This window comes from Erpetoichthys calabaricus, chromosome 9, assembly GCF_900747795.2.
Source record: "Erpetoichthys calabaricus chromosome 9, fErpCal1.3, whole genome shotgun sequence".
NCBI lineage: Eukaryota > Metazoa > Chordata > Cladistia > Polypteriformes > Polypteridae > Erpetoichthys > Erpetoichthys calabaricus.
Window position 1 is genome coordinate 176,881,693 of NC_041402.2, and position 12,367 is coordinate 176,894,059.

General features: G+C 37.9%; 2 protein-coding genes across 2 annotated transcripts in view; one reads left to right on the forward strand and one right to left on the reverse strand.

Moving 5' to 3' along the window:
* Positions 1–12,367, reverse strand: part of LOC114656856 (40S ribosomal protein S25) — a 1,002,297-nt gene that overhangs the window by 334,943 nt on the left and 654,987 nt on the right. The window lies entirely within an intron of this gene.
* tecta (tectorin alpha) overlaps positions 1–12,367 on the forward strand; it is an 89,581-nt gene that overhangs the window by 60,920 nt on the left and 16,294 nt on the right. The window contains exons 21-26 of the mRNA XM_051932253.1: positions 508–1,108; positions 6,412–6,611; positions 7,030–7,410; positions 7,919–8,205; positions 11,815–12,095; positions 12,186–12,296. Of these exons, the coding sequence (XP_051788213.1) occupies positions 508–1,108; positions 6,412–6,611; positions 7,030–7,410; positions 7,919–8,205; positions 11,815–12,095; positions 12,186–12,296 (1,861 nt within the window). The remainder of the gene's footprint in view (positions 1–507; positions 1,109–6,411; positions 6,612–7,029; positions 7,411–7,918; positions 8,206–11,814; positions 12,096–12,185; positions 12,297–12,367) is intronic.

A 12,367-nucleotide genomic window follows, 5' to 3' on the forward strand; every position in this document is an offset into this window, starting at 1 on the left:
GATTCAGCGGGTTGGATAATGGATGGATAGTTATTCAGTGACTCCACTTTAGGTCAGAATAACTAAATTATAAAACACCTGAAAGGTCCATCTATAGTTTCTGATAAGACACTACCAAAGAGCCTGTTGAGCTGTCCAGTCATTGACACTCCATTACCTGACTTTAGTCCCTATTACAGTATGTACGGATATCTTTCAGCTTATTCTTAGCAATGACAGATCACATATATTGCAGAATCTGCTTCCTTCGCAAACAGGTTCCTGTATCAACAACAGATACTGTAAGGCATTAAAAGATTATTTTTATTTCCAAATACTATACAGCTCAGTTACAATAACACTGATATTTAACCATAGATCTCTCAATTACACAACTATTCAAACCTTGCAAGGAAATACAATTTATAAATTAATTAATTTAAGTGCAACACACAAAAAAATCTTCAGTGATCATCTCTGATAATATTTAACAGTCTTCTAACAACTTTTGGCCCTCTTTCCTAACAGGTCAATAAAGAACGCTTGTACTTGCCTCTAAAGCTGGGCCCAGGGAAGGTGAACATTTTCACATTTGGCATGCACCTGGTGGTGGAGACGGACTTTGGTTTGAAAGTGGCTTTCGACTGGAAGACTTTCCTTTCATTAGCTTTGCCTCGAGATCTTTATAATTCCACATGTGGATTATGTAGTGGACTGCCACCAACCCCAGTGGGACTTACTCCAAAAGAGTTTGGCATGGCTTGGGCAGAGCGGGACCCTTTCTGTCGAGTAGGTTGTGGAGATGCCTGTCCAGGCTGCAATGATTTAGAAGGGCCTGGAATTGAAAATGGCTTTGGGGATTTTAATGGTGCAATCGACAATGGGCAAAGCAATGGCAGCCCTGACCCAGAGACACTAAGACTGTGCAGTTTGATAGTGGATCGGGGAGGAGTATTCAGAAGATGCCATAGCAAGGTGGCACCAACCTTTTTCTACCAGAGCTGTGTACAGGATGCTTGTGTGGATCATGGTGCCTTGCCAACTGTCTGTAACTGGCTGCAGATCTATGCAAGTACTTGCCAAACACAGGGTATCCCTGTCATTGGCTGGAGAAACTTCACTCCTTGTGGTGAGATACTGTCCTTTAAGTTTGAGCTCAGGTTTATTGTCATGTGTGCATAGTATTATAGTGTACATAGTATAATTACATTTTTACATTGTTTCTCTTCACAATGTTGTTCTTTTTTGTTTATTTTAGATAGTTGTTTTGCTGGTAATCATTAACCACCAGTTAGACTTCCTGCCCCCCAGCTAAACACAGCCTAGTACACTCAAACATTCAAAGAGCCTCATTAGATGATATAGGCTTTCTCAATTTTGTGGTGAAATACAATAGATGACAAGATATGTTCAATGCAAGTAATAAAAATGAAAATAAAAAAAACAATTATATCCATGACAATGGAAGAATAAGGATGATTTGAATTAGTGGTCAAAAGCATAATTAGGCAAAGACAAAGCTGTATGAGAAAATTGGGTTTTGTACTTAATCAGGGTAGCATGTACTTACCCAACCAAATCTGCACTTGCTTGAAACTAAGTTCGTGAAACTTTAATAAAGGAATTGTGAAAGGAAAAGCAACAGTGTAATACGTCAAGACAAATAACTCCGGTGCTAATTGTAAGGCTTATTAGTAAATAACATCAGTTGAAAAATATTGTACATAGAAAAGGCACTTAAAAAAGAATATTGATGAAAGTGCAAAAGTTGACTTTAAGAGGTTGTTTCCATAGTTTACCTGTAAAACAGTGTTCAAGGAAAGCATAAAGTGTATTATCCACAGAAAGAAGGATATAAAATGTACAGTACAGAAAAAGAAACCGTAAGTTCTCAAAATTAAAATTTTGAAAATATTACCTATAAAGAAGTCAAAAGCCTCTCGGTAGATTCAGGAAATATGTATGAAACAGTAAATTACTTATTTTTAGTTTACAGAAACAGAACTTTCAGCCCCGGCTCCAGACCAAAAATGGAGGGTAAATGGTATGGGCTGCATGTCGTGATTAAGTTTAAAGAATTCAAGAATCAACAGTGTACAGTCTGCAACCTCACAAACACAGCCCCACTTACAAGTTCCAAAACTTAATAGTACTTTCTACTGACTTACAGTACCCATGTAAATATATATTGTTATAGAGCTTTAAATGAAAATTTCATTAAATCACCATACTGTACCAGTTTCTGTAAGCAGCAGGTCAAGCATGGCCGTTTATATGTATATCCATTGACACTGGTCTGTTCAAAAACAACAACTGGTGAGATACATAATGATAACATTAGAAATCACCAGTCACTTAAGCAACAATTTTATTTTTCATTGAATATCCTCATTTTTGTCATTTTCCATTCTTTCAAAAACTTTTTACTCATGTCCCAAGCAGGTTTTTACTTTTGTGCATTATGCTAATTCTTTTATCCAAGAAAGCATTTTTATTTATAACCCAAATTCCCAAAAGGTTGGGACACTGTGTAAAATGTAAATAAAAACAGAGTGTAATGATTTGTAAATTTCATAAACCTATATTTTAATCACAATAGAATATAGACAACATATGAAATGTTTAAACTGAGAAAATGTACCATTTTAAGAAAAGAATAAGGCGGTTTTGAATTTGATGGCAGCAACATGTCTCAAAAAAGGTGGAACAGGGCCAAGTTTACCACCGTGTAGCATCCTCTCTTCTTTTAACAACAGAATGTACACATCTTTGAAAGGAGGAGACCAGTTGCTGGTCTTTTGGGAGAGAAATGTTGTCCCATTCTTGTCTGATATAGGATTCTAGCTGCTCAACAGTCCTCGGACTCCTTTGTCATATTTTTTGTTTGACGATGTGCCAAATGTTTTCTATCGGTAAAAAGTCTGGACTGCAGGGAGGCCAGTTCAGCACCCGGACTTTTCTACGAAGCCATGCTGTTGTAATAGATGAAGTATGCGGTTTAGCATTGTCATGCTGAAGTATGCAAGGCTTTACCTGAAAAAGACATTGTCAGAATGGGAGCATATCTTGCTCTAAAACCTGTATATACCTTTCACCATTGATGGTGCCTTTTCAGATATACAAGCTGCCAATTCCATAAGCACTAATGCGCCCCCCCATACCAACAGAGATGCACATTTTTGAACTGAGCGCTGATAACAAGCTGGATGGTCCATGTACTCTTTAGTCCTTAGGACGCAGGGTCCATATTTTCCAAAAAGAATTTCAAATTTCGATTAATCTGACCACAGTACAGTTTTCCACTTTGCCTCAGTCCATTTTAAATGAGTTTTGGCCCAGAGATGACCGTGGCATTTCTTCACATATGGTTTCTTCTTTGCATGATAGAGCTTTAACCTGCATTTGTGGATGGCACGGCGAACTGTGTTCACAGACAACGATTTCTGGAAGTGTTCCTGAGCCCATACAGTCATTTCCATGACAAAATCATGCCTGTTTTTAATGCAGAGCCACCTGAGGGCCCAACTAATTTTCGGCCTTGTCCTTTGTGTACAGAGACTTCTCCAGATTCTCTGAATCTTTTGATGATATTATGTACTATAGATGATGAGATATTCAAAGTCTTCTCAATTTTATGTTGAGGAACATTATTCTGAAATTGTTCCACAATTTGTAGATACAGTTTTTTGCAGATTTGTGAATCTCTACCCATCATTACTTCTGACTCTGCCTCTCTAGTATGCTCTTTTTATACCCAATCATGTTACTGACCTGTTGCCAATTAACCTAATTAGTTGCAAAATGTTCCTCCAAGGGGCAGCACGGTGGCGCAGTGGGTAGCGCTGCTGCCTCGCAGTTGGGAGATATGGGGACCTGGGTTCACTTCCCGGGTCCTCCCTGCGTGGAGTTTGCATGTTCTCCCCGTGTCTGCGTGGGTTTCCTCCGGGCGCTCCGGTTTCCTCCCACAGTCCAAAGACATGCTGGTTAGGTGGACTGGCGATTCTAAATTGGCCCTAATGTGTGCTTGGTGTGTGGGTGTGTTTGTGTGTGTCCTGCGGTGGGTTGGCTATGACCCTATAATATTGTTGGTAGAGTTTCTGATTTTGAAAGTTTGTGTGACCTTGAGCGAGTCATTTAGCATAAATGTGCTTGAACTGTCAAGTAAACTATTGACCCCCCATCTTTTAGGTCATCTAAGTTTAAGTCATTAATCAAATGTATAACAGTAATAAAGGGAAGTGACAGGTCTACCCTGCAGTGGGTTGGCACCCTGCTCGGGATTGGTTCCTGCCTTGTGCCCTGTGTTGGCTGGGATTGGCTCCAGCAGACCCCCGTGACCCTGTGTTCGGATTCAGCGGGTTGGACAATGGATGGATGGATGTTCCTCCAAGCTGTTGCCCCCGTCCCAACGTTTTTGAGACATGTTGCTGCCATCAAATTCAGAATGAGCTAATATTTTTCATGAAATAGTAAAGTGTCTCAATTTCCACATGTGATATGTTTTGTGTTCTATTATTAATAAAATATGGGTTTATGAGATTTGTAAATCATTGCATTCTGTTTTTTATTTACTTTTTACACAGCATCCCAAATTGTTTGGAATTGTGGTTTGGAATACAATTGTCACTTCAGCATGTGAGGAATTTTGGTTGGTTGTTTGACTGGGTGCCCCTTGGTACATTTACTGCTACCATTGGAGCGTGAAATGAGCATGATTGTTGGAGCGGCAACCAACTTAATGACCCATTGCAGCCAACTACCATTATAAACAATAGCAACTCACAACCCAGTGGTTGAGAAACACTGCTCTAGAGTATTATGGCAAGTCTTGAGTATTCTTGACATGTGATAAATTTGCATGCAGAGCAAAATGCAGCATTTGCCTTGATGCTGCATTCCAGTCCTTTCCATTCATTATACCAAACACTCACAAATGAGTGTTTTTCTCCCTTATGCAGACAACTCGTACACTTATATCTGTGTTAACACAGTATACCTGTGCTATCTTATTTCCACACAGGTTGTCTGGTGTCCCTTCTTAGCATCAGACTAGGTAGAAAATAGCAGGTTTAGAAGTGCGCTTTTAGGCATATTCTGTGATTGTGGTAGCAGTGATCTTGTCACAAAGTGGTGGATAGCTTGGTTGTTTATTGTTTTGAAAAAACATTTTTGATAGCTATATCACCAATTCCTTTTCATTTTCATTGCCCCAGATGAACATGATGTCATGATGCCTAGTGTATAACTTCCTGGAAGTTTTTTTGTTTTCCACTCACGATCACTCACCACTATTAGACCCTCCCATTGACCCTAGGCAGAAATGAGAACATATCTTTTGCCTTATTTTCTATTATGTAAGCAATTTATATTGTTTCCACATTCATTTTTAAGTACTTTCCATATGATATGTGTGTACATCTATTTGTATGATGATTTATTTTGGCCATCGTCACTGATGAACAATAGTGAAAAATTCCTGACAGCAATGAAGAGAGGGCTTGATGCGATATTTGGGGGATTTAGCCCTGCAAATTCTACAAGCATTAAAAAGGAGGAAATCAAATACAATAAATCACTGTAAAACAGATAACACTTATAATTGAGAAACTAAAGATTAAAGTATAACTAATGTATAACAATTTGCCCTTATTGTTTAAAACACTGCATACTGAAAAAAATAATAAAAACAAGATAGCGAATATTATCTCACTGAAAGGTGTCTCATAAAAAGATGCTCTATTTGACCCTAATAACAATATGTCAGTTAGTTTAATGTGTACTTCATGAAAATTAATTGATGTAGGTATTAAAGAAAAGAAGGAACAATATATGGTATATTAAATGTCAGTGTATCAGCCCAACAGTAAACCCGGATTTAGTCAGGAGAGACTATGTCACATTAATATGCAACGGTTCTATGAGGAGGAAAAAAAGAGCATTTAATTATAATAGCTCATATAATGCTTATCTTAATTTAAAAAAGAAAAAAAAAAACTTTTATAAGGTAATTCACAAGATTCTGGAGGTCAAACTATAGAATTTGAAGTTCAAGGTACAATGTGAAGATTGGATAAATATTAGTTTAAAGACAGAAAGGTATAGTGCAAGGATCGTTTTTTCTAAATTATTTGATGTTAACCATACCCTTTAGAGGTTTGTGCTGAAGCTTCGAAGTTCATAACATTATTTGTTATAATTGCAGTATTACAAATAAAAATTGCCAAATAAATACATCTGTCTACTGAAAAACTGAACATAACTATGTAAATTGTAATATTTCTTTGGAAAAAATCAAGCAATTAAAACAAACTTTCAATATGTATATAAACAATTTCAATTAAATATAAAGAAAGAGAATGTGTAACATGAATAATATAATTAGCAATTACAGACTGGCACTTAGTGTTTGACTCTCCTCCTCTGTGTCTACAGCCCTCACTTGCCCTCCAAATAGCCATTATGAGAGCTGCATGTCAATGTGTCAGCCACAGTGTGCTCCTGCTCGAGGAAGCCGGGACTGTAATCACTATTGTGTAGAGGGCTGCCAATGTGATGAAGGTTTTGTCATAAACGGAAAGAGCTGCATTCTCTCCCAGAACTGTGGTTGCTACACAGATGGCAAGTACTATGAGGTAGGTCCAATTTACCTGCTTTATGCATTTTATTTCTTAAAATATAAAAGATACAAAATGTTAGTCTCAGGTGACTAATTCCATACTGAACCCCTGGCTGTCAAGTCAAGTCAAGTCAACTTTATTTATAAAGCACTTTACATACAACAGCCGCTGACCAAAGTGCTGACTCATCAGAAGCAACTCTTTTACACCATTCTGACTGAACCACAAACCTCTTGTTAAAAATGTTCCCAATGAAAGACTGCAGAACAATGCTTTCTTGAATACAATCTTATAAGTGTCTTGTATAGACTTTGTATATGCCTCACTTTAGCGAATCACAAAAACATAATATATGTAGACATGCTAAGAATCCACTTGTTAGCTAGCTTTATTTCCTTTGTTCTGTTTTATTGCTTTATTTCTGTCTATACAGCCCAAACAGCTTTTCTGGAACAGTGACTGCACCAAGCGTTGCCAGTGCATTGGTCGCAATCTGATTCAGTGTGACCCACGACGGTGTAAATCTGAAGAGGAGTGTGCGCTCCGTCATGGAGTGCGGGGATGCTTTAGCCGGAAGAGCCAACACTGCATTGCCTCTGGAGGTGGTGTTTTCCGGACTTTTGATGGGGCTTTTCTCCGTCTTCCAGCTGCCTGCTCTTTTGTCCTTTCAACCATCTGCCATAAGTTACCTGAACTCTCCTTCCAGCTGATTGCCAACTTTGACAAGTGGTCGTACCCAAACCTTACTGTGATCTCTCATGCCTACCTATACATTAATGAAGAAAAAATCCTCATCTCTGGGAACACTGTTAAGGTGAGCCAGCTTTTGATTTTCACAGAAATAAATACCCTGGGCCTCACTTAGCAGAAATCAATAAGATCCCATTCCTATTAACTGTATGCATCTTTCTCACAGGAAGTCATCTGAGTACTTCTGTCCCTGTACTGCCCTCTTTACTACTTGAAACTCCCTAACATAGTGGACTGTGACCCCCATCTTGCTCACGTGACTGTACAAATGTGCTAAAATATGACACCACAATTGATGCATCCTCATGTTAAACTTTTTGGTACTAATCGCTGGTCTATTTTAAGTTTTGGTTGCCTATTATGCTGCTGTCACTCTAGGTCCCCAACATTACATTAATTTCAAGAGACAAAACTGTGCACTAGTGAACTGCATCTCCCTAGTGACACACTCGGGAATGCTTTGCTACTGCTTCTTCCCTAAGGCTGCTAAACTATCATCTGCGTATGGGTAGCTTTTTCCAAAATGTACTCCATCATATGCAGCTGACATTTATGTTCTGTGTATTTGTCAGGTAAATGGTACTCCTGTGTCAGTTCCTTTTGTGACGGGCCTGATGACAAGAGTCTCCAGTTCTGAAGGATTTTTAGTGATTGACACTGTACTAGACATCCAGATCCGTTACAACCGTTTCAATGTTTTGCGAATAAGTATTGGAGAGAGGCTTCAAAACAAGGTGTGTGGCTTATGTGGGAACTACAATGGTGACCCCACTGATGACTATATTACATCCCGAGGAAAACCTGCTGTCAGTGGGCTAGAGCTTGCCCAGAGCTGGAAGACCAATGGCATGCAAAACAGGTATACCTTTTATCTATGCACCCTCCTTTTTAAATTTGTTCTGTAAACTCAGGGGCTCAGGTTTATGACCTTGTGTGAGGACAGACTCTGGTCATTCAAGGGAGTGAGATAAAATAGTAGAAGACAGTTTCCAAACAAGTGGCATATCTGCCACCAGTGCCAACCTTACAGAAAAAAAAGACAGGCAGGAGATAAAGGAGAAGCACTGATTCCCTATCATACCCTGCATGACAGAATCTCTTAGTCAGGTTTAATTTTTAAACATTTCCTTTCCCATTGTAATTTTACACGATCTTACAACAAATACATATTACTTTGATGGGCCTGGAGATGGCGTGGGAAAACGACAGGTAGATTTCACTGACAGCTTGTTTATGTATCCCAGGTGATGTTACCACTGAATTACTCAGTATGTGCTTAAGGGCAATAAGGCAAGTCACTACTCCCAAAGTAACAATAACAGTAGATGGAATATGGCCACATGCTCTGATATTTATAGAACAATTTAATATTTGACTAAAGGCATATGAAAAGCTACATTAAAAGATTATCTTGGAATGTTGTCATATTACTTTTTCATGCCCAAGTGTGAAACATTGAAATTGTTTTTACTAATATTATCCACTGTTGACCTTTAAATGGTTTTGTTCATCAGCACACGTTTCTTTCTTTCATTCATTCTTGTAAACCAACTGTTGGCCTGTTCAGTGTATTGTTAAGTCTAATATTGGTTAGCATGTCAGTCTGTTACAAGGCCACACTAAAGTAATCCAAGAAGTAGGAAATAATCACAGAGCTTATTAATATCTACAGTTAACCATCACAATACTTCCAAAATTACTATCTTTTTATCATTTACCAAAAAACAGAAAATGGAAAGCTGTAAGCAACATTGAACTACTGTTCTGCAACTAGATATAAAAATGATAGCTTTATTATGAGTGTACAAATCATATAAATGAATATTTATTCTGTTTAATTTTTCACTGTTTTCTGTAACTTCACTTAGCAATAATTAAAGGCATATTCTTTACTCATAAGAACTGATCAGCTATGACAATGTCATTCTGATGTGGTCAAAAATAACAAAAACTGTACTGTATTAGTCTGCAAATAATTAAAGGGGTAATTCACACTTATACAAAGTCAACTTATAAACTATTGTCTCATTTCAAATAATATTCTGCATACCTTTATTCTGTTTTAGGTCACAATGCTAACTGGCTGAGCAAAGATTTTTTTCCCAGTTAAGAGCCTCTAGCACCTCCTGTAGAACTGCTTGGTGCTGCCAGCAGAGTAAAGAAAGACAACCACTCCTGCATGTTCTAAGTCTCCTCCTTTACAGGCTGTTTTTACAATTTACCATGACAGAAGCAGAAATGTAACTCCCCAGGGCTTATTCATTTGCTCACAAGCCATTAAGGATACACTGAATTCTCATGTAAGGAAAATATTTTGCCAAAAAATATCAAAAAGTGGCATATTTAATATTTAATAAAAGTGGCAAAAAAATGTGATGCAACAGTCAGTGGCACAAGAACCCTGCACTCTTGCACCATGCTCAGCAAGATACCTTGGCGCCATAAGGAGACTTCAGGCCCATTAAATTCTACCAAGAATCTGCATATAAAAAGATAGAGAAAATGCTAGACAGCAGGTTGTGAAATGTTTAAAAGTCTTTTAGATGAGGTGCAAAATGTATATCTTTCAAGTATCTGTTTAATGAAATTAGAAAAATAATTAGTTTCAGCATACTGTATAAAAATGCTCAATATTTAACAGTAAATGCATTTTATTTTTAAAATGAAGAGCATAAATTGCTCTAAACAGTTAAATACTGTCAAGTGTGTTCACTCGATTAAATATGTGAGGCTCACATCAATATTATCATTGACATACTGGACACAAAGACAAAAACATATCTAGCTCTTTATCTGTTTTAAAGATCTGGTAGCTTGGCTGCAATGCTGAGCTTACCTGCTGCCTTAGTATAAAAAGAAAAACATTAATCTACAGTAGCATTGTTAAATAAACACAATATTCATATGTCCTAAAGAATAAGCAGAACTGTTAATCTACATAGCTGCTAATGAAGGATATGAAGCTGATGAAGTAGATGAAATGCAAATTGTGGCAGACAACCCCTTTGCATGCAAAAGCAGACATGATTTATTCATTTACTGTACAAATCATCTATTCTGGCTCTGGACTAGCTCCACCTTTTTGTGTCTGTCACAATTCTATTAATCTACTTGAAGCAAAGAGCAGGGCATAGAACTGATTAACTTTTTAAAAAAACACTTTCATAGAACAATTCATATAATGAAACTAAAACGTCTAAATAGAAAAGTCCAAGACACACATGAGATGGATATTATATTGCCATAATTCAGAAGACATCAATGCCAACCAGTAATGTATGAAGTAAGCAGGATGTATAACCAAGCCACTGTCTTTTAAAATCTTTTTTCACTACATAGTGGATAGTATACAATATATTAAATAGTAAATGGCAAATTGGGATCACATAAGCGTAAAACACTGAAAATGTTTTTTCTCCCCCAAAGTGTAAGTGGTGGATATAGCTGCAAAATTTGTCAAAGTGTTTTTGGCAGCAGACATGTTGTGACCTTGTTCAGTAAATATTTTCTTGTAAATTAACCTTGCGTCCAACTTAGATGAACATTTTTTTCCAAGTGCCCCATAATGCCTTGCGAGGCCAGAGTGGCATCACAGAGCTGTAGCAGCCATGAAAAGAACTTTTATACTTGCATACTGTAAGATAATTGCCAATCTGCTTCTGGCATGTGTGATGTCACGACCCAATCAGAACTTCAGCTTTTCATCCTGCATGTATTTACAAAAATTATACTTTCATTTGATATACCTTAATTGACCATAATGAGAATATTATGAGTACTGCCACTAGATATATGACACTGATCCCTGTGCACTGGCAGAGCAGTGGCACATGGCTATTTTGCTTCGATTATAAGTCATGTTCTAGAGCTACAATATAAACTTTAAAATAGTCCTCCCCCTCTCCAAGAAAGAAAATACTTGCACAATTATAATAACAAAAGATTCATTACTGTTTACAAGGTGTTTCTACCTTCATAATGGAAGATAAAAGTGCAAAGAATCTGCACACAGATCAGAAACAAAAAGTGCCAGATGCACCCGGAGTCATGACTCCAAGCTACTTGTAGCACAACTAATGTGTGCCCCAAGAATGGAACTCTGTGAGCACAATGATATATACATTTTTTATACATTGCTAGTTTGTGATTGTTGGTTGTATTTTGTTTCTGGTTATTGTTCCATCTACATAATTTGTTGTTTAAGGTATGGTGGCGCAGGAGTCAGCACCACTTCTTCACAGCTCAACTCACATTTTGGCAAACTCCATGTGGTTTGCTCATCACTAATGATGGTAGAAAAAACAATGCTAAAATCAAATCACAGCTGGCATTATTCACTAAACATACTAATTCCTTTCAGATTTCTTATGATAAACCTAAAGAAACCAGCTTATCAAATAGCTAGGGTCAGATTTGTACTGTGAATCATCATTGCACTCATCACCTTGATTGTTACTGTATCTCTTAGCTGTGACGAGATGCAGTATGTGGCCCTGGCACAGACCTGTGACAACACACAGATCAGGAAACTACAAGCAGATGACCACTGTTTAAAGCTGACGCTGATGAAAGGGTTTTTCCAGCCCTGCCATGGCCTGCTGGACCCTGTGCCCTTCTATGAATCCTGCTACCTGGATGGCTGCTACAATGACCCTAAGGTCCAGGTCTGTGGCTCTCTTGCAGCTTATGCAGAGGCTTGCCGCTCCTTTGGGACACTCAGCACCAAGTGGATTGTACAGGAGAATTGCTGTAAGTCACCTTGAATGTATACTTCAGATGGAGAGCAGGAAAAAAAAGTTTAAAAAGTTAGTAAAATTGTGTGGGTTTGTCTCTTTTTAGCAGAATGGATCTATGATCCCTGCATGGGAGAAGTATGCACCAATAACACGTGTGAGCAGGAAAATGGGGGTGATCTCTGTGGTTGCCCTGAGCTACAGGACACAGGGAATGGTGAGAGGTTCTTTCTCCGATATATTTTCTTTAATGCTATCTCTCTGTGGGAAGGGGAAATATTGTGTCTT